Genomic DNA, 24,669 nt, shown 5'->3' with positions numbered 1-24,669 from the left:
GCGCCTGGGTGGCTCAGTCGGTTAAGCATCTGCCTCCGGCTCAGGTCATGATCTCAGGGTCCTGGGTTCGAGTCCCGCATCAGGCTACTTGCTGAGCAGGAAGTCTACTTCTCCCTCTGCCTGCCGCTCCCCTGCTTGTGCTCTCTCTCTCTCTAATAAATAAGTAAATCTTTAAAAAATTTAGATTGGGGGGTCCCAAGTGGCTCAGTTGGTTACGCATCTGCCTTCAGCTCAGGTCATGATTCCAGAGTCCTGGGATCGAGCCCCGCTTCTCCTTCTCCCTCTGTCTCCCACTCTCTCTCCATCAAATAAACAAATAAAATCTTTAAAAATTAATTAATTAATTAATTAAAAATAAATAATTTAGATAGAATAAAATTAAACTGAAAAGAAGGAATAGCCATGAAAGTTAATTCTGGCAAAATAAAATTTAAATGCAAAAAATAAGAAACGGCCTGACTGTGCTGTACTTAATTTTAGATCAAGCAGTTAATTTGCTTTGGACAGCCACGGGCAAAAGAATGACACGGGGCCATTATCTTACACCAAACACAAAAGTGAACTCACGATGAATTGAAGACTTGAACGGAAGACCTGAGACCATAAAACTCCAAGAGGAAACACAGGTGGTAAGCTCCCTGACATCAGTTTTTTTTTTTTTATTAATGATTTTTTATTATATTATGTTAGTCACCATACAGTACATCCCCGGTTTCCGATGTAAGGCTCGATGATTAATTAGTTGCGTATAACACCCAGTGCACCATGCAATATGTGCCCTCCTTACTACCCATCACTGGTCTATCCCATTCCCCCACCCCCCTCCCCTCCCTGACATCATTTTCGGCGATGATTTTTTTGGATTTGTTACCAAGAGCAAAGGGCAAATGGGCAGAGGATTGGAATGGACATCTGTCCAAAGAAGACATCCAGGTGGCCCAGAGACACCTGAAAAGATGCTCAACATCACTCATCATCAGGGAAATGCAAATCAAAACCACAATGAGATATCACCTCACACCTGTCAGAATGGCTATTATAGAAAAGACAAGAAATAACAAGTCCTGGTAAGGATGCAGAGAAAAGGGAACCTCTGTGCACTTTGGGCAGGAATAGAAATTGCAGCCATTATGGAAAACAGCATGGAGGTCCTTCAACAACTTAAAAAGAGAACTCCCCTATGATCCAGCAACTCGACTTCTGGGTATTCACCCGAAGAAAACGAAAACACGAATTCAGAAAGACATAGGCACCCTCACGCTCATTGAAGGATGATTTATAATAGCCAAAGGATGGAAGCAGCCTAAGTACCCATCAGTGGATGAATGGATAAAGAAAATGAGCCGTATGTATACCATGGAATATTTAGCCATAAAAAAGAAGGGAATCTTGCCACTTGTGGCAACACAGACGGACCTTGACGGCATTATGCTAAGTGAAACAAGTCAGAGAGAGAGAGACAAATACCACGCAATCTCACTCGCATGTGGTATGTAAAAAACAAAAATAAACACAAAACCAAGCCCAAAGATAGAGAGAGCAGGGGCGCCTGGGTGGCACAGAGGTTGGGCGTCTGCCTTCGGCTCAGGGCGTGATCCCGGCATTATGGGATCGAGCCCCACATCAGGCTCCTCCGCTGGGAGCCTGCTTCTTCCTCTCCCACTCCCCCTGCTTGTGTTCCCTCTCTCGCTCGCTGTCTCTATTTCTGTCGAATAAATAAAATCTTTAAAAAAAAAATTAAAAAAAAAATGTGATGGAGTATATGTGCTTCTTTAAAAAAAAAAAAAGATAGAGCAGACTGGCAGGGGATGGGGGAGGGCGGGGGGATGGCTGAAATGGTATAAACTTCCAGGTATAAATTAAATAAGTCATGGGGATGTACAGTATTGAGTATCGCATGGTGACTATAATTGCTAATACCATATCGCATATTTGAAAGTTGCTAAGTAGATCGTAAAAGTTCTCATCACAAGAAAAAATATTCTGTAATTATGTATGGTGACCGATGTTAACCAGACTTATTGTACTGATCACTCCGCAATATATACAAATTTGAATCATTATATTGTATACCTATAACTAATATAATGTTATATGTCAATTATACCTCAATAGAAAAAAAAAGAAGTTAATTTGCTTTAATGTAATTTATTCCAAAAATGCTTTATTGACCCAAGGGGGGAAAATCATAATTCTAATTAAGATAAAAAATTCTAGGGGTGCCTGGGTGGCTTAGTCAGTTAAGCGTCTGCCTTCAGCTCAGGTCATCATCCCAGGGTCTGGGATTGAGGCCCACATCGGGCTCCCTGCTCAGCGGGGGAGGCCTGCTTCTCCTTCTCCCTCTGCCTCTCCCCAGGCCTGTGCTCTCTCACTCTCTCTCTCAAATAAATAAAAAATCTTCCAAAAAAAAAAAAATTCTAACCAAGATATTTCCATTCAAGGAAATAACAGGGTCAAAATGCCCCTCACCTGTTGAAGACTCGTAATAGTATATAATTGCCCAAACTCCAGACACAAATATGCAACTGCCCATGGGAGGTTCTCATTTAGACATCCCAAAGCCTCATCAAATACAGACGCTCAAAACCAAACTGTTGATTTTCTCTTAGCAAACTGTTTCTCCTCTCAGACACCTGTCTTTGATGTTGGGACCATCACCCTTTCGGTTACTCATGGCCAAGACTGACAAGATAGGAATTACTGTGCTGAGGCTCGGAAGAGGACAAGATTTCAGAGAGGTAACCCTGATACTTGAGGCCACAGTTACCCTCGAAGCTTTTGCCAATTGGAAAGAAGTGGCTGGGAGGGCAAGCCCACTTCTTGTGGCCTTGCACAGCTAGAGACTAAAACCAGAGTCATGGGGCACCTGGCTGGCTCAGTTGGTAGAGCATGTGACTCTTGATCTCAGGGTTGTGAGTTTGAGTCCCCGTTCGGGTATAGAGATTACATAAAAATAAAATCTTAAAAAAAAAAAGAGTCAGGGGCCGGGAGTTTCGGTCCCAATAAACCCAACATTGGGTTAAGCCCCAGAGGACTGCACCCTAGAAGTAAAGGTGAACTGAAAGCAAACCAGCCCTTCCCTGAATCGCAGTCCAGCTCTGAGTCATCCTGGGGCAACATCATGCCCTAAGTATGAACTACCATGATCTCAGTTCGCTAATCCCTCCAGGCACCTGGCAAAAGCAATAGAAAATTCTCTTTGGCAAATGACAAAATCACCCCAGTGCAAATTATTTCTACAAGTAATATCACAACTGTAATATTCAACATACAAAAACAACCAGATGCATGAGGAGGCAAGACTCCTTGAACTAAAACCTTGAACTAAGCCCATCAGAAATAACAGTCAACAGAAACAGAACTGGAAGAATTCCAGACTATAAAACAAATTACACCTACTATGCTCAAGAAATTAAGTACCAAAATTGAAACTTTCAGCAGGGAGCAAGAAACTCTCTAAAAGTCTATAGTACACGTGAAAAAGGAATAAACTGAAACTAAAAACAAAAATTATAAATTTAATGGACTGTTTAACAGCAGATTTGACATGGCTAAAGAAAGAATTACAGAACTGGAAGGCTGGTCAGAAGAAAATCCGGAAAGAAGTATGGAGAGAAAAAAAGGATAGAAAATACAGAAGAAAAGTTTACAGATATGGAAGTTACAGCAAGAAGATCTCATATATGTCTAACTGCAGTCCCAGGGTGGCTCAGGTCATGATCCCAGGGTTCTGGGATCGAGCCCCGCATCAGGCTCCCTGCTCCACGGGGAGTCTGCTTCTCCCTCTCCCGCTGCCTGCCACTCCTCCTGCTTTTGCTCTCTCTGTCAAATAAATAAACAAAATCTTTTTAAAATAATAATAATCGCAGTCCCAGAAGAAGAAAGAGAGACCAGAACAGAGACAGTATTTGAAAAGATGATGGTTGAGAGTTTTCCAGAACGGATGAAAGATATCGATCTATAGGTTTAAGAGCTGAAATGGATCCCAAGCAGAATAAATAAAAAGAAATCCACACCTTGACCCTTGATCATGTGAAAATGTAGAAAATCCAAGACAAAGAGAATAGTAAAAGCACCCAGAGGAAAATAATAGATAATAGTGCAGGTTACAGCTACAACTTGTTTTGTGATGCTGGGGCTATGGTCTGCAAACTACATTTCCCGGGCCCCCTTGCCAGCTGACTTCCTGTTTGGTTCTGCCAGTGGGAGACACTAAAGGGAGATTAGCAGGTGGAAGAAGGGGATTCCTTCCTGTCTCTACTTCTTGTTGGCCTCACTTCAGGCACCTCCAGCTCCTTTCAACACTCCCAGCACCAGCCAGACCAAATCCCCTTGGAGGCATTAGCCCAAGCCATCAGGGCCCCTCTTCTGGGGGGTCCCCAGGTGGGGGTCCTCCTCCAAGCCCCTAGCTGCTGTTAACCTTACCTCTTCCCAGGCCCAGGAGTGGAAACTGTAAGCTGGGCTAACCTCAGCACCTCTTTGGCTCTTTTCATCCTCCAAAATCCGTGTGAACAATCCACTTTGTGTATTATATCTCCTTTGTTTGAAAAAACTAGCGTGGTTTTATGTTTTCCTCAGTGGACCATAAGGGATCCAGAACTCTTTAAAGGAGCCACAAAGGGGGCACCTGGGTGGCTGAATCCGTTGAGCATCTGACTCTTGATTTTGCCTCAGATCATAATCTCAGGGTCATGGGACTGAGCCCATGTTGGGCTCTGCACTCAGCATGGAGTCTGCTTTGGATTCTCTCTCCCTCTCCCTCTGCCCCTCCCTGCTGCTTGCAATTGCACACACGCTCTCACTAAATAAATAAATGAATGAATAAATAAAATCTTTTAAAAAAATTGAGGAGCCACAGAAAACATGGTAGATAGCGTCTTTGTTCCCAATTATTTGCCACCAATTCCTGTGGGAAGCTAGTAAGCCCCAGGTGACATCAGGCTTTGGCCAGGGACATGCAAGAGTAATGATATTTAAGGATAAGCAACACCTTCTGTCACATCTCAGAAAAAGCTTGAAGAGCCATCCCATGATTTTGCCACGGCTCTTTTCCCTCTGCCAGGAGACGAGCTTGTCCCAGGTAGGAGTTGTGGCTGACTACCACAGGGCATGGAAAGCGAGCTAAAAATAAACCTTTGTTGTTGCAAGCCAAGGAGGTGCAGGGGAATGTTTGTCACTGCAGCATACTCTAGCAAAACCTGACTGATACATGCAATTGGCCTGCCCCTCACTCCTCAACAGCAAAAATGGAAGGCGGCAGATGGTCCAACAACAGCTTCTGTGCACTGAAAGAAAATTACTGCCAGCTTAGAATTCTATACGCAGAAAAACTGTCCTTCAAGAAGAAACACTATAAAGACATTGTCAGACAAAAACTGGGAGACTGGGCTGCCAGCAGCCCACTACACATTAAGGGAAGCTAATGACTGTGTTTGCAGAGAGACTGAAAATGATCAGAGAAGGAAGATCGTGGACACAGGAAGGAAAGAAGGACAAAATCCACGATCAATACGTGGGTCAATCTAGCTGAAGACTGAGTGTGTGAGAGAACAGGAACAAAAACAGCGTGCAGCACGTGGCTGGATCCTGAACCAGGAAAGGGCGTTGGTGGGAAGCTGGTTGAATCCAGATGAAGCCCGTGGTTTACAGTACTGGACCGCTGCGAACCTCTCCACTGTCGTCACTGTGCTGCGGTTACGTATGATGTTAACACAGCGGGGAGGCCCAGTCGAGGATATCACTGAACTCTACTTTTTTTGCAACTTTTCTCTACGTCTAAAACTAGATGTTATTTCCAAATAACACAGAACCACTGGGGTCCCGTAGTGCCGGGTGGTGCCCTCCGCCCAATCCCGCTTCTTTCCCTTTCTTTTACAGGTGTTCCCACCAATAAACCCTTGCACTCTGAACCACGTCAGTATCTGCTTCCCAGAGGATCGACCCACAGCAAGCTGTTTGGTAGGCTGTGTGACCTTCCCACCGGCTCATGTAGGGGACCTAGCCCAGGGATGATGGGTGGTCTGTGTCCCCATCGGCCTGGCAAGCCCCCCGTGGCTAGCAGCTATATGCAAAGTAAGAGGCTAGTCGAGGGTCTGAACCCCTTGACCTCCACACCTGCCAAGGGCATGACGAACACAGGCCTGGAGGACCTTGCTGACCCCGTGAGGGTCTGTGTGACCTGGACCTCGGAGGGGGTGGAGCAAGTGGACGGGCAGCCGCTGCCCAGGCAGGCTGGGCTGGAGGGTGGGGTGGGGCGTGGCAGTGCCAGGCCGGTGAGGGTGTGTGTGAGCCTGTCTGGCTCCCCTGGGCGCTGCTGGGTAAGCGTTCAGGTGCATGGCTCTGTGAGCCGGGCCTGCTGTGGGTTGGGGATGGAAGCCAGATCGGCTGGCTGTGTCGCGCACATCTACTCAGCGGGCTGAGGGAGCAGGAGAGCCGGGGCGAGAGAAAGCCCTGCCTCAGCAGAAGAGGCAGGGGAGAGAGTGCTGATTTTCAGACTTCAAGGTCTGGGACGCCTCTTGCACCAGGGCCCAGGGTGGCGAGGGCTGTGCCCCGACTTAGCTGACCAGTGAGATGTGGCAGATGGAAGGGAGGGTGAGGGGCCCACTGGGTGGACACGAAAGTCAGGTAGTGGGTGGGTGACCAGGTGCCTGAGACCCTCCCGCAAGCCCAGGACCTAACCGCTCAGGGCTGTGGCTCCCACACTCCGAGGAAAACAGCCCTCTCTTGGTACTGAAACAGCACATACTGGCATATCTCATTTCTCCACATGGACAGGAGTCCCCCAGGTGACCCCAAGATCACTCGTCCTGGCCTTTCCTAGAGAGGAGAGCTTCCTCATTCTCTCTCTCAGGAAAGCGATGTCCATGGGCAGGTGGCCCCAGGGCTGGTGGACGGCACAGCAGAGAGGCCTGCCTACGGGACATCGTGCTTGGCAGATCTCCAGGTGGCCTGAACCCTTAGCTTTGTCTTTGGCCATCGTACCCAAACCACCACACACCCTCAAACGAACACCGATTACAATTTAAAATGTTTGTCTGCACTGAAAATATCGATGGACAAAATAGCATAATGTCCAGAATTTGCGTTCAAGTAACCTGGGAGTGGGGGAGGGGCGGGGGCAAAGAGGGAGGGTTTATATAGAGATGAATAAAATCCTACAGTGGGGTGATGAGTACCTGGGAGGGTTTTCATTCTCTTCTCTTGACCTTTGTGCATATTTGGAAATTTCTGTAATGAAGCTTTGAAAGTAATCTAGGTGAAGTCCTTGTTCAAAAGGAAATGACTGGCCCGCCACCAGCCCCTTTCAGGGGCACGTGAGGATCCAAGTTCGCTTCAGTGTACGGCTGTTTTTTCTTCCTTTTTCATTTCTTTTGTTTTTTATTTTGAGTGTAGCTGACACACAATGTTACATTCGTGCTGGGTGTTCAGCCTGGTGACCTGACGTTTTTTCCTCCCTTTGTACATCTTCTCAATTGTGGTAAGATCCACGTAACACGCAACTGACCATTTTAACCGTTTGTAAGCGTGCAGTTCGGTGGTGGTAAGCACATTCACGCTGTCATGCAACCGATTTCTAGAACACCTTCATCCTCTCGATGTACAATTTTGCAGTGACTTCCCCAGACTTCTCTTAATACTGCCCCCTCCCCCACAGACCCCGTCCTGCCCCTAAATAATCCCTTTGATGGAGGGATTGGAAGCCAGGTCTCCCGAGCTCCATGGGGGGCGGGGGGGGGGCAGCCGGGCCTGGGCCAGGTTTCTGGGGACCAGCCAGTGGGCCAGCCGGGCGGCCTGGACTCGGGGCGGCGTTCGCACTGCAGTCCCAGCTGGCTTCTGCAGGTCTGAGCTCTCTGCCCCGGGCAGGCACCTGGCAAGCCCTAGCAGCTCTCAGCTTCCACCCTAACCCGCAGCCTGGGGCTGCCCCGGTCACTGGGGGAGGGTGGGCAGTGGTGGTGAATCGAGGCTCCTCCCCGGCACGGGTGACTCAGGGAGGGCCGTCCAGGTCCCAGGAGATCACTTTCACCCCAGGGTGTGGGGCCCGTCTCCCTGGGTGCGGCGGCGGGGCGGCCGCACTGGGTCCTACTGCCTCGACCCCGACAGCCACAATGCTCTCCTGGAGGAGCTGGCAGCAGCGGGAACGGGCACCAGGAATGACCCGCCAGCCTGCTGTCTGCGAGGTCTGAAATCCTCAGGTCCCCTCTCCAGGAACGCCCAGCTCTCTGTCCCCCTTCCTCGGGCTGAGGCCTGGCTCTGCTCCAAGGGGACAAGAGAAGACCAGGGAAGGCAAGGAGCAAAGGGCAGGTGGGGGACACATGGCTGTCAAGTCCCTCCTTCACAGGGCTGCTGCTGCCTGCTTACACACAAAGAAACTGAGGCTCAGAGCGGCCACCAGCCACCGGGAAGTGACAGACCGGGGATTAGAGCCGGGCCGGCCTTTCTTCCTCCTCCTGGTTAGAAAGAAGCCACGAAGTGGCTTTCTTGCAGAGGGTGTGTTGGAGCTGAACCCAGCCAACAGGTCCTGGAGGAGGCCCTGGGAGGGTCTGGACATAGACTGGGGGCCGGTCACTGTGTGTTCAGGGCTTGCTGTCTCCTGAGGGTGACAGACAGATGAGCCACAAATCTGCACTGCGACAAGTGTTGCCACAGTGAGAGCGGATGGGGGCGGGGGGAGTAATTTTGCCTTGGGGGCGGGAGGAGGGACACAGGCAGTGCCCTTCATGGGTTCTCCCCAAGACCGGCGCGTACAGATGAGGACACTGAGGCAGCCCGCCGTGCAGAGGCGCACCAAGCCGGGGCAGAGGTCGGGCCCGAAGGAGCTGCAGGACCGGTCCTGAAGCTGGGGACGCCACCACCGGAGCAGGGGAGTCTGGGGACAGAATGCGTGGGCTGGGACGCACCCTCTGGGGCAGAGTGGGTGACAGCTGGGAGCCCGGGCACAGCTGGGGCAAGAGTCAAGGAGAAAGGGGATGAGGCCAGAGGTGGCAGCCAGAGAGGAGGGGACCATCCTTAGTCTCCACGAGGGGCTGCTCGATGTGAGAGTCCCAGCCAGTCTCAGGCAATGAGAAGGGACATCCGCCCCAGCCTGGGGCGACAGACCTGAGGCACCGAGAGTGCACCCTGGCTGGGGGCCAGCCACTTCAGGACAGGCTCCAAGAAGCAGTCTGTCCTCCTGACCACCTTTCCTCCTCTTCCCATCAGAAGGGAGAAGGGCAAACCAACAGGTACAGATGTCCACCATGTGCCAGGAGCCGTGCTGGTGCCTTACAGACATCATTTCACATGAGCCCCTTTTTTGAGATGAGAAAACAGAGGCGCACAGAGGCAAAGTCAATGGTCCAAGGTCAGCCGATTTCAGAAGTGGCTGCGGCCACGGAGCTTGCTTCCCTTCCCCTGGCCTGGTGCCCTCAGGGCCTCACCCCTTGGCATCTGGGCATTGTGGCTGAACACGGCAGGCTAGGAGGCAAGAGCCCCAGCTCCCAGGCCCAGCTCCGCCCGTAACTAGCTCTGAAGTGTGTTTGGGGGGAGTTTTTCTATCAGAGGAGGGTGGGCAGAACGTTCCCAAGGGTTCATTGCAATGCTCTTAAGGTCTGTGCTTGTGAATGTGTGCAAGAGGGCATGACGGTGGAGGGCACAGGACATGTGGAGGCAGACAAGGAGGCACTCTCTGGATTGGGACCAAAGCCGCCTCTCCCCTGGGGCAGCTGGTCCCCTTGGGCCCCCACACTCCCCATCTGGGGGATCAGGACAAACTCCAAGGGCTCAGAGAAGCCAGGCAGGAAGGAGCATCTGCCAGGCCAGCTTCCCAACTTCCAGGGAGGGGTGGTAGTGGTGCGGGGTGTTCTTGGCAGCCTGGAGGCCAGAGCCTGTGCAGGATGTAGGGGACAGACAGCCTCATCCAGGCTGGAGGGGGCGTGGACAGTTTTGTCTCTTGTCTTTGACCCAGAGCTCAGCCAGGCTGCTCTCTCCCCCCAGCTCCAGCCCCCTGCACTGCACCCAGCAGGCTTCAGGGAAGTGGTCCCAGCTCCCCGCAGAGCCACCAAGGCTCCACAGGCCTCTGCTCTGCTGGGGGAGCCACTTTCTTGGGATTCCATTCAGCCAAGACCCTACTGCTCTTCTCTTCTCCCCTCCCCTCCCCTCCGCTCCTGGGGCTAAACATCAGTCCTGTGGGGAGGTTCCAAAACTCTGAACACCCTTCCCCTCCCACCCCTCCTCTGGCAGCCTCGTGCAGGGAAAAAACTTGGACTGGGGGGGTCACGAGATCCTGGATAAGTTGCCATGTTTGTAACAACAAAAAGGGTGGGGGGGGGCTGAATCTGAGTTTTCACCAGAACTTACCTTTGATCCCCTCCCCCTCTTCATGTAATTTCTTGGCAAGACAAGACAATTCTGCATTCAAACTATCTCACGAACTTCCTCCATCTCTTCCTCTCACCACTGCCCCTGCCTTCTCTGCCTGTTGCTTTCTTGTTTTTTTTTAATTTAAAAAAAAAATTTATTTGACAGAGAGAGAGCAAGCACAAGCAGGGGGAGGGGCAGAGGGAGCGGGAGAAGCAGGTTCCCTGCTGAGTAGGGAGTCCCTACATGTGGGTCAATCCCAGGACCCTGAGATCATGCCCTGAGCCGAAATCAAGAGTCCAACGCTTAACCAACTGAGCCACCCAGGCGCCCCCCCCCCCCCCCGCAGCACCTATTTCTAATTAATAAGCTTGCATTCCCCAGAACATGCCCGGCCCTCTTCAGCCAGAAGCTCCTGACCATGGTGAGCCCTTTCCTCCACGGAAATGCTTCCCATCCTTCAAGTACCACCTCAAAAGCCTCCTCCCCAGTGAGGCCTTTCCTCGGGTCCCCCAAAAGGTGAAGCATGTCCTTGTGCTGAACCTTCATCTGTCCCAGTGAGTGACCCCACCAGACCGGGGTGCTCAAGGGCTAACATACAGAATAGCAGTGAGTTTTCTTAGAGATGAGTCCCCTTAAGTTCGGCACTTCCATCGTTAGTAAATGGGTAAGGACAGCATAGAAGATAAGGGGTTGCAAACTGGCGACCTGTGGGCCCAGACTGATCCACGGGGGGACACAAGTGCTCTTCATCACGATAAAATTCCCACACCATAAGATCAACCATTTTCAAGTGTACAATTCAAAGGAACTTAGAACATTCGCAAGGTTGTGCAACCGCGACCTCGCTGATTCCAAAACATTTCCTCATCCCAAAAGGAAACTCCATGCCCATTACGCAGGCACTTCTCGTTTGTCTCTCCCTACAGCCTCTGGCACTAATCTGGATTTACCCACCTCATCTAAGTGGAATCTTACCACAGGGGGCCTTTTGTGTCTGGCTTATTTCCTTAGCCTCATTTTTTTCTCTTTTTTTAAAGATTTTATTTTATTTTATTCGACAGAGATAGAGACAGCCAGCGAGAGAGGGAACACAAGCAGGGGGAGTGGGAGAGGAAGAAGCAGCCTCATAGCGGAGGAGCCTGATGTGGGGCTCGATCCCACAACGCCGGGATCACGCCCTGAGCCGAAGGCAGACGCTTAACCGCTGTGCCACCCAGGCGCCCCTTTAGCCTCATTTTTTGGAGGTTCATCCGTGCTGTAGCAGGGATGAGCACTTCCTTCTTTTTCACGACTGAATACTATTCCATCGCGTTGATATACCACAATGTGCTTAACCATTCATCAGTGGATGGGCGATCTGAATCGAGTCGCCCACCTTTGGCTATTGTGAAGAGTCCGGCCGCGAACATTCCTGTACAATGTTCGCGCCGGGGGTCCCTGTTTTCAATTTTGGGGGTATATACCTAGGAGTAGAATTGCTGGGTCATAGGATGACTAGGTTTAACTTTTTGAGGAGGACGCGCGCTTTCGTTGTTTGAATCTGGATACCTTCAGGTGTCCATCTGTCTGTCTCCATCTCTCCTGCATTGTCTTACACCCGTTTGGCTCGCATTATTTGCCTGGCCCCGGAAGGCATCTGAATTTGAGGCCCCTAAGAGGCTTTGGCGGCAAAATAAAATAAAATAATAAAATAAAATAAAAATAAATGCTTAGCGCTGAATTCAGCCGCTCAGGAGCCAGAGCCCTCGGGTCTCTCTCTCCGTCTCTCGGAGCGCTATTTTGCTACACCTCAGCACGGGTAATAATGCTCACCTAAGAGGAGGCGGCGAGGATCTGGGAGGTGATGGACGGAACGCGCCTCTCCGGGAGCTGCCGAGTTCTGGAAACGGAGAGGGGCGGGCGAGACCAGGAGGAGGAGGAGCGGGGCGGGCAGGGCGCCCTCCGGGGACGTCGGCGGCGCCGGGGGCTGCCGACCCGCCGGGGATCCGCGCGCGGCGCACCGGGCGGCGGCGGCGCGGGGCGCAGCCGGCAGGGGGCTTGGGCGGCTCGGGCGCGTGGCGCCTCGGCGGGCGGCGGCGGGGCTGGCGCGGCGAGCCCGGGCGGGGCTCAGGTTGGCTCGCGGTGGGCGGGGGTTGCCCCCCGTCCCCGCCCCCCACATCCGGGGGCCCGGCCGGGCTCTGGGCTGGCGGCGCGCCGGTGAGTCAGGCCGGGTTTTCCCTCCGCCTCTAGGGCAGGCGAGCGAGCGCCGCGGAGCGCGTCCCTCCCTCGCCAATCCGGCTCCGGCGGCCGCCCGCCCGCTCGCCCGCCCGGCCGCGTTTTCCCCGGCCTCTGCCGCCCGGCCGCTCCGGGCCGCCTCGCAGTCTCGCCCGGAGCCGGTGCCTGGAGGGGTTCGAATCCGCGCGAGGGAATTGCAGCCCGCGAGGGGCGCGGAGCGGCGCCAGCATGGTGAGTGCGACGCGCCGGGGGCCGGGGACTGGGCTCGGGGGTGGGGCCGGCCGCCGAGGTCTCGCTTTCCCCGCGACCTTGGCCAAGCCGCAGCCCGTCCCCGGCGAGGTGCCCGTCTGAGAAGTGGGCGGGGGTGGCAGGGTGCGGTGTGCGCCCAGGTGCCCCCTGCTTCCAGACACTGAAGCACCGAGGCGCGGGATCGGGGACCGACCGCGACGCTCCTCTGGAGGGGCAGGCGGCAGGGTACGCTGCTCTCTGCAACCCCTGCAAATGTGCTCTCCTCGGAGCAGCGCCCGGGACCCCTGCGCCGCGGCTGGGGTGGGGCAGGCGCCCTTGGCGCGGGAGTGTGACCTGGGCTTCGGCCTCCCGGGGCAGGCCCCAGGGAGGGGCCAGCAAGAGACGCCCCCTCCCGCCCCCCAGGTAGCTCGCGGTCCTCCGGCGGTTCTGGGGAGCCCACGCCTCCTCCACAGTCTTCCCGGGAGGAAATTCCGTGGGGATGCCTACATGGTCTGCTCCTCCACCTTCCCCACGAGACCCCTTTGCCGCCCCCTCCGGGATACCCCCTTTCTGCTCCGGTCTCCTGTCCTGTAAGGGCGGCAGCTGCCGGCCCGACGCCAGGGATCCCGACCGGTGGGGACACTACCAGTTCTTGGCGGCGGGAGCACCATCCCAGTCTAGCCAGAGCCTTTGGCCAAAGCGAGGGCCGGCCTGGGGCCAGGGCGACATCAGGTCCCCTGGCCTTGTCTGGAAAGAGGACTGGGCTGGGACCTATCGCCTCCCACCCCGCACTCAGCTCCCCAGTGCAGATTAGGGCTCTCCTCATTTGCACCTGGGGCTTAGCCTGACTGACCGGCGACCTTGGCCCCCGTGCCCTCTCCTTGCCCAGCCAAGAAGGGAGCGGAGGCAGGAGGCCATCCTGGGCCCAGGGATCCACCTCCTCCCAGGGCCCTCCTGGGCAGGGCTCCTCTGCCGGCTGGCTGAGTGTGGGTGTGTATGTGCGAGACTGAATGAATGCGGCCAGCCTGCTCCCGCCACCGCCTCTAGAACCAGCAGCTTCCAGGGCTCAGAGTCCCCAGGCAACAGTGCTTCCACTATTTCTCTTTGACCCAGGTGCAGACAGGAGGAATTCCATGCTGAGGGGACTGGGGTCCAAACCTACCTGGTTGCAGATGCCCTTGGGAGAAGCAGGTGTGGGGGGCTGGGCGGACACACATAACACAGCAGTGTGTGGCCATGGAGGGCAGCTGGTGACCCCTGGCTGGGACAGCAGTAGAGAAGGGTCTTGCCCAGGGAGTTGGAATTGTTCATCATTGTGGGATCTTGGGCAGCTGGTTTCTGGGCCTCAGTTTCCTTGCCTGCCCCCCACTAGGCTGTTGTAGAGATGAGCTCAGATGATGAAATAAAAGGGCTCAGAGAACTGTAGAGTGGTATACACCACTACGTGACTCTGGTGACACTAAGACTCACTCCTGTGGGGTTAGATGCTGGGCTCTGCCTCTTTGGGTGTCCCAATGGAACTGGGGTATGCCAGCCTCTCCCGTCCCTGCCCTGGGCCCCCCTCACCCACGGCCCCTCGTTTGGAGCTGGGACATTCCAGTCCAATTCCTCCGGGGCAGCTGCAGACACTCCCTTCAGCAAAGCTGATCCCCCAGCAGGTGGTGGGACCCTCCCCTGGGCCTGGGCTCTGGAGGCGCCTCCAGAGCTTCCTGCCCACGTGCTCTTAGATGGGCCAGTCGAGAGGGGAGGCACGCTGGGGTCAGGGTGGGCTTCGAAACCTGAGGAGTTTGTGTACTTTCTTCAGCGCGGCTGAACATGACCTCAGGCGCGTGCTTTTACCTCCTGGCCTCAGTTTCCTCTTCTGAAACGGAGGATGTCAGTATTCCCCACCAGTGTGTGTCGTGAGGCTGTGGTGAGCCCTGTGTCAGGCTGACTACGGATGCCGGGGTGCCTGCCTGCGTGTCCTGTCTCTGTTTCATGGCCAGGGGGGCTCCCTGGCCTTGTGTTCCTGTCTCCACCAAGGGTTGATTCAGAAGAGATGCCCTCTGTGTCCAGGGCTTTCAGTGCTGCTGGCTAATCTTGGGGCCAGGGCTTGGGGAACAGGAGCTCAGGGGTCCCGAGCTGGGGGCTAGCTGGGGACTGTGCAGAATTTGGGCCAGCCCAAACCTAGCCAGCACGGTGGCGGCGCGCTCAGCTCTGTGCAGCGCTCTGAGCCCCCGGGCGTGGACTGAGCTCTGGGCAGGGGAGCCCTTGGAGGCCCTCGGAGGAGGCCCTGCTTTTTGCTCTAATATTCCCAGAGGGGCTGCAAGGCACTTGCTGTCTCTCCCTCCTCCTCCCCCACCAGATCTTCTCTAGCCCAGCCTGCACAGCTGCCCCGGCCTGACCAGGCCAGTGCCTGGGCCTCCAAGCGACGGGGAAGGAATGTGGGGGGGGGGGCGGGGTATGGACCCCTTTAGGAAAAGGGACTGTCCCCAGACTGAGACCTGGGTAGGGTGGAGCCTCCTAGAAGCCGGGGCCTCAGCCCTGCGGGGGGAGCTGATAATACAGCCAGAGAAGTTACCTAGGAGGGGTGGAGGGCGAGGGCCTTGGAAAAAGGAAGGGGCTCTCTGTGCCCCCTTCATCCAGCTCCACAGCTGTTTCTAATTGCTCAGGTCATATGTGGAGAGAAGCCCCTCGCCCCCCCACACACACACACCCTCCTCCGCATCTAGCCTGGGGGCTGGGTAGGACAACTGGGTCTTCTTGCTGCTGCAGTGCTAGAGCCTTCGCGTGTCCTGTGTGTGTGTCCCAGAGGGTGCTCAGCGCCGTGAGGGTGACCTTGTCCCCGACTGTGTGTGCTGTTGGATGCGACGGTCCCTGCTCTGTCCTCTAACGTAGGAGCCACTGTGCTGCTCACTGAGTGGACTGCGGAGGTGTGTGTGTGTGTGTGTGTGTGTGTGTGTGTGTGAGAGAGAGAGAGAGAGAGAGAGAGAGGGAGAGAGAGGTATGTGCTATTCTGGCCCGTGGCTGCCTCTGGTTCAAGGGCTCTCTCCCGGGACCTGAGACCCTTTGTGGGGAACAGAGGGTGCCCGTTGTCTCTCCGTGACACAGGAAGTCAGGATCTGCCCAGGGGAAGGTGAGGCGGTGTGTGTTTGGGGGGAGGTGGGTGTATTCGCCACCCCTGCCACCTGCCTACCCCCATGCTTGCACTCGGCTCCTGGCTCCTGAGACCTCTCACCTCTGTTGTCTCTGTGACGGAAGACCAAAAGGAAGACAGGGCAGGCCGTCTGGCCCACTTCAGAGATGGGGCAACTGCTGCAAAGGGAGAAGCGATAGTGGCCGGGTGCCCGTGGAGAGACAGTGGAAGGACAGGGCTGGAGACCGGGTTCTTGGCCGTCCGCCTCCCTGAGAAGCAGCGACCAGAGCTGAGTGTGCTCAGACACAGTGGTGTCTGTCACTGGGTGCACCTGTCGTGGTCAGGGGGTGTCAGATTGGGATGGAGGACACTTCAGCTCTAACCCTTTGGGCTGTGGGTGCCATGCTGGGCCCCCACTAAACACTCAGCAGCCATCCTGCGGAGATCACAGGCTTCTCATTGCGACCCGCTCTGTGACCTTGGGCAGGCCGCTTCACCTTTGGGAGCCCCGGTGCCCTTGCCTTAAAAGAGGGACAACAGCTCTATCATGGGTCTCAGTGAGACCCCCTACGCAGGGCTGTGTTGCTGGAGGTGGCCAGCACCTGTGATTCCTTAACCGATGCGTCTCCTGACCCTGTGTGCCCTGTGACCTCTTCAGAGGCTAGGTGCGGGCCACAGGGTGGGGGCGGGGGTGGGGAGCAGGGCCACACTCCCCCCTCCCTCCCACTCCCCGAGAACTTTGTCTTCCCCAAACACAAAACCTGGAAATGGTTGAGGAAGATGGAACCTCCTAACGACCATTGTTTGAGGTGGGAGTGGGTGTCCCGGAAGCAAATTGGGGTGGGCGGGGGGCTGCACAGCTGCTGCACGCCTGCTGGGTGTCTGTACGGGGACGGGAGCAGCTGCTTGGGGGTGGGAGGCAGAGAAGAAGGTGGCATTCGCTCATTCGGCAGGTCCTGTGTGCGTATCTGGGGTGTGCCAGGCCCTGGGCTGAACAAGGGATCTGGTGGGGGGCTGGGGCCAGGGCCAGATGGGAGCTGGTCCCTAACCTGGTCTCTGGGCAGCCTGCCGGGGAGGAGTCACGTCTGAGCAGCTGAGCTCGGCTTCAGGCAGCCTGTGTTGACCCCGGCTATGGGCCAGGCCCTGAACTGGACCCTCTGTCCTGTTATCTCATCCCATCCTCCCAGCATCCCTGAGTGATAAGACTGCTTGAGGAAGCTAGGGTCCACACTTGATTGGCCCCACGCCAGGTCAAGATTTGGGACCTCCCCCCCGCCTGGTGGTGGGTTTTGGGGTGGTACTGTAGGCAAGGGCCGGCAGGGGCTGCCACTGCCCCTTCCCTCTGTCTCCTGCCACTGCCCCTATGACAACGTGAACACCTGTTCCGGAAACTGACCATTGTTCCCGCCATCCTTCCTCCCCTAGGCCCTTCCTGTTTGTATCCCTCCCACTGCAGCCCCCAACCCCACCCACGCCAGGTGCTTCCCTTGGGGAACTCTGACCCACTGCAGGAAGAGGGCCTGAACAGGGTTTTCCCCCTCCCCGGAGAAAAAGAAGGAACGGGGAGTAATAGGCCACCCCCCCCCCCAAATTGTGTGAGGACCCTGATAGGAGAGTGAACAAGGTCAAGAGTCAGACAGCCTGAGTCCTCAGCTGGCCCAGTCCTGGGAGGGGCCTATACCGCTGCTTTGGGCCTGGTGCCCTATGCCCCCCAATCACACTGGCCCCTAGCTGGAGCTGGGACGCCAGGCTGGTGGCTTTGGGGCCTCTACCCCTTTCTCTTGCCAGCCTAGGAATCCTGTCCTGGATTCTGTCCAGGACCCATATCTGCCTCCTGGGCCTGGGCCAGCTAGGGAGCTGACACAGAGAACACGCACCTGGTTTTAGGGGATCAGGGAAATTGGGCAGCAAGTGCCCACCTGCCCCTGATGGAGCCTCCCGATCCCCAGAAGCAGCTGCCTGTGCCCTGTTGAAACTTCATGGCCACAGCCCCAGGCCCTGCTGGCATTGCCATGGGCAGCGTGGGCAGCCTGTTGGAACGGCAGGACTTCTCCCCCGAAGAGCTACGGGCAGCACTCGCGGGTTCCCGGACTTCCCGCCAGCCTGATGGGCTCCTCCGGAAGGGCTTGGGCCAGCGTGAGCTCTTCAGCTACCTGCACCTCCCCAAGAGGGACGGCAAGAACACCAAGAGGGCCCCTCGGAACGAGCCTGCTGACTACACCACCCTCTACTACCGGGAACATCCTCGGGCCGGCGACTTCAGCAAGACTTCACTGCCCGAGCGGGGTCGCTTTGACAAGGTGCCTTTCTGCCCGCTTCCCTCCCTAGTGTTGGAGGGTGGGGGTGGGAAGCTTGGGGTCTCCTCAGAGACCCAGATGCTCAGATGGGGCTGGGACGTGAACCTCCTGCGGTAGGCCGGCCTGAGGCTTGGTCACAGGTCACCGCCCCCTGGTGACTTGCACTCCAGGTTCTCAGAGAGGATCCTGGGGGCTGTAGGCGCGTCGGAGGGCAGAGCTGAGGTCAGCCCGGGGCCTCAAACCTGCCCTTTCTTCCTGGCAGTGCCGCATCCGCCCGTCGGTGTTCAAGCCCGTGGCGAGCGCCGGGAAAGGCTTCCTGTCCATGCAGAGCCTGGCGGCCCACAAGGGCCAGAAACTGTGGCGAAGCAATGGCAGCCTGCACACACTGGCCTGCCACCCCCCCCTGAGCCCAGGGCCCCGGGCCAGCCAGGCACAGGCCCGTGCCCAGCTGTTGCATGCCCTCAGCCTGGACGAGGGTGGCCCCGAGCCCGAGCCCAGCCTGTCTGACTCCTCCAGTGGGGGCAGCTTTGGCCGCAGTCCTGGCACTGGCCCAGGCCCCTTCAGCTCCTCGATGGGCCACATTAACCACCTGGGGGGCTCCTTGGACCGGGCCTCACGGGTCCCCAAGGAGGCTGGGCCCCTGGCTATGCTGAGCTGCCTGCCTGAGCCCCCACCCCCCTATGAGTTCTCCTGCCCCACCGTGGAGGAAGTGGTGGCCGTGCTGCCCGACACCTGTGAGGATCTCAAGAGGGGCCTTGGTGATGAGGACGGCTCCAACCCCTTCACACAGGTGAGGGCGCCCCCTACCCTGGGGTCCTCTTCTGTCCCTTGGCATTGGAGTACAGGGAAGACAGGAGGGGCCTCAGCCAGCTCACCGCCATGGCTCTGGCCACAAGAGAGTAAGGAAGATGGGGTGCCTGGGTGGCTCACTTGGTCGGGCGTCTGCCTTCGGCTCGGGTCATGATCTCAGGGTCCTGGGATCGAGCCCCACCTTGGGCTCTCCACTCAGCTGGGAGTCGGCTTCTGCCTCTCCCTCTGTGATCTCTCTTGCTCGCTCTCTCTCTCTCTCTCTCTCTCGAATAAAACGTATTAAAAAAGGAGAGAGAGAGAGAGTAAGGAAGATGGAAGTGATCCAGTCCCCCCACCCCCCCCCCCCACGTGACGGGGATGTCATGTGACTGGTGGCCCTCGCTAGCCAGGAGTTGTGTGGAAGGGAGGAAGAGAGACTCTCTGGGAGGGCCGTGTGTCGGGGACACTTCCCCTGCAGCCACAGCTGGGGTGTTGTGGAGGGGTCTAGCTATGGGAGCGCCAGCAGTCGGTATCCAGGAGGTGGGGCCGTTTGTGGGTTTCCCAGCGTGGCAGGTGCCTCTTCCCCGTGGCAGGTGCTGGAGGAGCGCCAGCGGCTGTGGCTGGCTGAGCTGAAGCGCCTGTATGTGGAGCGGCTGCACGAGGTAGCTCAGAAGGCCGAGCGCAGTGAGCGTAACCTCCAGCTGCAGCTTTTCATGGCCCAGCAGGAGCAGCGGCGGCTGCGCAAAGAGCTGCGGGCGCAGCAGGGCCTGGGCCCCGAGCCTCGGCCCCCCGGCGCCCTGCCGGAGGCCGACCCTAGCACCCGACCCGAGGAGGAGGCCCGATGGGAGGTGAGCGACCGGGCATCCTATGAGCCTTCCGTCCCCTTTGCGGCCTGCGTCCCACCCTCTGCCGCCTCCCCGCCCCTTACCCGCTCTTGCGCATCCTGTGCCCCTCCAGGTGTGCCAGAAGACCGCGGAGATCAGCCTCCTGAAGCAGCAGCTGCGGGAGGCGCAGGCGGAGCTGGCACAGAAGCTGGCCGAGATCTTCAGCCTGAAGACGCAGCTGCGGGGCAGCCGGGCGCAGGCGCAGGCGCAGGACGCGGAGCTGGCCCAGCTGCGCGAGGCGGTGCGGAGCCTGCGGGAGCAGGGCCCGCGGGACGCAGCCCCGGGCGGCTGTGAGACGGACGACTGCAAGAGCAGGGGGCTGCTGGGGGAGGCGGGCGGCGGCGAGGCCGGAGGGGGAGGAGGGGGCGCCGAGCAGCTGCGGGCCCAGCTGGTGCAGGAGCGGCTCCGCGCCCAGGAGCAGGCGCTGTGCTTCGAGCGGGAGCGGCGGACATGGCAGGAGGAGAAGGAGCGGGTGCTGCGCTACCAGCGGGAGATCCAGGGGGGCTACCTGGACATGTACCGCCGCAACCAGGCGCTGGAACAAGAGCTGCGGGCTCTGCGGGAGCCCCCAGCGCCCTGGAGTCCTCGGCTGGAGTCCTCCAAGATCTGAGGCCAGTGGATGAGCGGGCGGCAGAAGCCCCGCCCGAGAATGGCTTGGACAAGCCCGCCCGGAGATGGCTGGCCCCTTCCTTGCGCTGGTCTGTGGCAGAAGCTGCTGAGGCTGGTCAGGGGTGGGGAGGCCCACCGACAGGAGGGGTCCAGTGGTGCTGTGGGCTGGCTAGGGTGCCAGACGCAGGAGCCGGGGCCAGGCTTCCCGGCAGAGTAGCACCTTGGCAGGGCCTTGCCCTGCTCCCGGGAGTGGATGTGGCCCAGAGAAGGAGGCTGGGGAATGAAGAGCCCCGTGATGCAGAAGGGCAGGCGTGCAGGAGGGAGGCTGGGATGGGAACACTGGCCTCCCCCAGAATAAAACCACATTTTCTACAAGGAGGCCCCCGGGTGCTACATGGGGCCTGTCCCTGGCCTGAGTCTAGAGGACTGTGGATGGTTGGCGTTGGGGGCTCTTTTCCTGGGCTGTAGCACCCCTCCATGGTCATGGTCCGTGGGAGGGTGTGCCCAGTGCCCGGGTGTGCAGCCGCTGGGCATGCGCATTGGAGTGGAGGCATCCTTGCCCCACCACACAGTTCCTTAGCTGCCGTGTGGGCTGAAATTCCTTTCTTCGGCACCAGTGGGATTTTGCAGAAGAAACAATGCCAGGGAACCCAGAAAAACAAAAGGGCAAGTCAACCAAGGCATTGAACATGAAACATTCTCTTGGTAGGAAGTCTGGGCCCTGGGTACCCAGCCCCCTGCTGGGTTTGGGGCTGGCCTGAGACAGCTTCCCCTGGAACACCCAAAGGCTCCAGGAGGGCCCTACCCCTCCCAGGAAGGTACAGGAAACAGGCAGAGAAAACTTGTGGGTGGGTAACTTGTTAAAGGGCCTGCACTGCAACAGGGAATGTGGCCATTTCCCTGTAGGCAACGGAAGGCCAGGGGGATATTTTAAAGCAGGGGTGAGATCTGATCTGATTTGTATTCTGGAAAGCTCTGTGCTGAGAGGAAGCAATTCTCCACCTCCAGCCCTGCACCAGGCTCCCTGACCCTTGGACTCCGCCCAAGTTGGTCCTTAGACCCCTCCAGCCTACTCCCACCCCTAGCTTCTCAGACGTCTGGGTTCGTCTCTGGGCTTTTGCTTCCTCCTGGGTGGGTGGCCCAGAGCACAGACCCAGTCTGGCACGCAGGTGGCCCGTCCCCACACCTTGCAGTAAAGTTCAGTATCCTTATGCTTGCATCACTGTAGCTTTTGCCAGGCATTGAGCACCTCCTATCTGTTAGGCCTTCAGTGCATGGGGTCTCAGGGTTGAATTAGACGCATTTGCCGCTCCAGGGGAGCCAGCCTGCAGACGTCTCCCCTCCCAGTCCCTGCCCTGATGGGGCAGCGGCAACCTCTTGACGAGTTCTCTGCAGAAACCCCAGTTTGCTCCCTTCAGCCATGATTCCCCCTCCCCAGGCCATGCCTGGCCACCCATCGCACCCCAACAGGTGGGTCCTGGTGGAGTCACTGTGCAGGGGTAGCCATGGGGCTGTGGAGTATGTGCTGATGTGCCCCACCTTTTTAGGGTGGAGAATGGGGTGTGTGAGGTGTCTGCTGTGGGGATGGTGTGTTTATGGTCATGTAAGTGGCAGGTGCGTGTGGAGCTGTCTTGTGGGTGGTGGGTGTGTCTGGGGGTGTGTTTGGGGCTCCCGGGTTGGGAGGCCAGGAGGGCTCCTTCTGCTCTATTTCTTCCCGCCAGCCCCAGCCCAGCCCCTCTTGGCTCTGGCCAGGCCTGGGTAGAGCCTGTGGCCAGGACAGACCCCTGCGCCTAGCTGGAGACCCATCTGGGACTACCTTGAGCCTGGGTCCTCTGTCTGGGGAGGGAACCTGGGAGCACTCAAGTTAGGCAGACCTGTCTCCCACAGGCCTTGGAACCCGTTTCACAGATCCCTCCAAACCGAGGTGTCTGGGCCGGTGACCCCTCCAGAAGGCCCCACCCCACCCCCAGAGCTAGGTGCTGACCTAAAGCCTGGGCCACTCCCTCCCTGCAACCTGGAGCTGGTCAGGCTGGGTGCCCACGTGCCCCACCATGGCTGGGGTCCACCTTCCGGTGTACCATCTCTGCAGAACCGCTCCCCACCCAGCAATTAGAGAGCTGGGCCGGCCAGTACAGCCAGCGGGGAGTGGGTGGGCGGTACCAAAACCTGGCAGCTGTGCCAGAAACCAGGGCCAGACCCAGATGCAGGGGGAGGGCGCTGAGAGAGCTGAAGCTGGGGTGTTTCTGAGGGAACCGGATCCCTGTTAGCTCATCCCTGCCGGGCAAACCAGTTCCCTGGTCCCCGAGCCGGCTGGGTGGCTCTGGGGACCAGCCAATCCCAGGTGCCACCACAGGGGCTGCTGCTCTGGGGCAGCCCCTCCCTCCTGCGCCCGGTGGGTCTAACCCTCAGCTCCCCAGCTGCCCAGAGGCCCCCTCCCCCAGCAGACTAAGCCAAGGCAGCCAATTCTCCAGAACGGAGGTGAGCTCCCCGCCCTGGGCTCTGTGCCCCCGATCTCTCCTGTTCTCAGCTCAGATAGGGTCACATCTTCCAGGGGCTCCCTGGGCCCCCTTAGTCTATCACTTGAGGTCTCTAACAGCCTGGCCTCCAGATGATGGTGCGCTTTCTGACCCCAGCAGCCCCTCGAAGTCCCTCTGGGCCCTCGTCCTCCAGGCAGAGCCTCCTCACAGGTCTGACTTCCTCAGGAAAGCCTTCCCTGAACTCATGCCCTGCCCGGCCCCCCTCTCGCCCCCACCCCGTGTCCACAGACCCGTATATTTGCTGACATCGTCCATCTCTCTCCACAGGGCTGTGGGCATTACCAGGCAGGGCCATGGCTTCTGTTTTTATCCCCAGAGCCTGCTCTGGCTCCAGCCCAGAAGGCACTGGGGGGCTTTGGAGTCAAGAGGGACCAGACCTCTCCCTGACTGGCATGGGTTCGAGCTGCGGGTGGAGTGGAGTGTTTGGGGAAGTCTCCAGCTCTGAGTGTTCATTCATCATTCCTGGGCACTGGGGCCAAGGACTGGGCCACAGAGCTGGTCACCATCTCCTGCCCAGTGAGGTACGACATGCCTCCCTCAGGGCCAGGCCTGGTTCTCAGATGAGGAAGCCATCATGGCCAAGGCCTCTGCCCCTGTGACCCCTCCCTGTGGGTGGGGGAGGGAGATGGCGCACACATACGTCCATGGTAGTGACCGGGCCAGAAGAATGCAAACATATACACACAAGGGGGACAACAGAGGGGCCTCCACGGTGGCAAGTCAGCAGAGCATGGAGAAGGACATTTCTCTGAGACCTGGGGAGGGGTGGTGTAGGGTAGGGGGGTGGGGGGGCTATAGGTATTAGGGAGCCTTTCTTCAAAGACAGCGCATGCCCCACAGTGACAATTCAGACTGAGTAACTCAGCACCCTAGTAGGTGGGGCTTAGTCCTCTATATCGGATTCAGAAAAGAAGAATGTGCTATTTCTTGCAACAAAACAAAAGTGAAATAGGTCACGAGAGGTGGGGCATGAGTACCGTGGGATTCAGAGGAAAGCTGGCTTACTTTTCACTGCAGGTCATAAGGGGTGTGTCTTGGGGGGGGGGTGACAAAGACTGACCAGACTTGGGTCAAGCACTTTTAACCTCTCTTTGCTCCTGACCTTGGGAGGTGTCCCTCCTTATACAGTCCAGTTCTAGCCAGATCCCTGCTAAGTTAGTTTAGCCAGAATCCCCCGTCCTCCATATCTGACTCCCCTCCATATGTAATCTGGTTCTTCATCTTCCACCGTCCCCCAGGTGATGGCTGGCCTGCCTTCAGCAAGACTCCTGTGATGTGCAATTAGCCAGGCTGCCTCCTGCCCCCCAGAGGTAGCCTCTTAGCCATTTTTCATCCACTGACCCACACACACACACACACCTGCTCCTTGGCCATAAATTCTACTTTTCCTTGTATTTGGAGTTGAGCCCACTCTCTCTCCCCTACTACAAAACCCCTCATTGCAGGATGCCCTCTTGAATAAAGTCTGTCCTTACCACTCTCTAACAAGTGTCGTGAGTACTTTTTTCTTTAAGAGGAAAGACTTTCTTTCTTCTCTGAGGAAGGGGAATTGGGGGGATTTCCTCCGGAGCAGGGTGGGATGAGGGCATCCAGGATAGGCCTGGATTTGAACACAGGGAGGTGTGGGGCACTTCTGAGGGAGGGTCCTGTCTAAAGGG

General features: G+C 57.1%; 1 protein-coding gene across 4 annotated transcripts; it reads left to right on the top strand.

Annotated features, from left to right (window-relative positions):
• Positions 1–12,472: 12,472 nt before the first annotated feature.
• N4BP3 (NEDD4 binding protein 3) lies at positions 12,473–24,493 on the top strand. Of its 4 annotated transcripts, XR_007190501.2 has the most exons (6): positions 12,473–12,783; positions 17,845–18,195; positions 18,455–18,982; positions 19,575–19,829; positions 19,939–23,532; positions 24,250–24,493. XR_007190501.2 is itself a non-coding variant. In XM_057307291.1 (5 exons), the coding sequence occupies exons 2-5, from the start codon at positions 17,875–17,877 to the stop codon at positions 20,473–20,475; spliced, it is 1,641 nt and encodes a 546-aa protein (XP_057163274.1). In that variant the 5' UTR covers positions 12,473–12,783; positions 17,848–17,874; the 3' UTR covers positions 20,476–24,493. The 4 variants fall into 4 exon arrangements, 3 of the variants coding, with proteins under 3 accessions (XP_057163274.1, XP_026363552.2, XP_048077091.1); XM_057307291.1 differs by having other exon boundaries at positions 17,848–18,195; positions 19,939–24,493; XM_026507767.4 differs by having other exon boundaries at positions 19,939–24,493.
• The last annotated feature ends 176 nt before the right edge of the window (positions 24,494–24,669 follow it).

This window comes from Ursus arctos, unplaced genomic scaffold (assembly GCF_023065955.2).
Source record: "Ursus arctos isolate Adak ecotype North America unplaced genomic scaffold, UrsArc2.0 scaffold_5, whole genome shotgun sequence".
NCBI classification, from domain to species: Eukaryota; Metazoa; Chordata; class Mammalia; order Carnivora; family Ursidae; genus Ursus; species Ursus arctos.
This window is presented reverse-complemented; position numbering and strand designations above follow the sequence as displayed.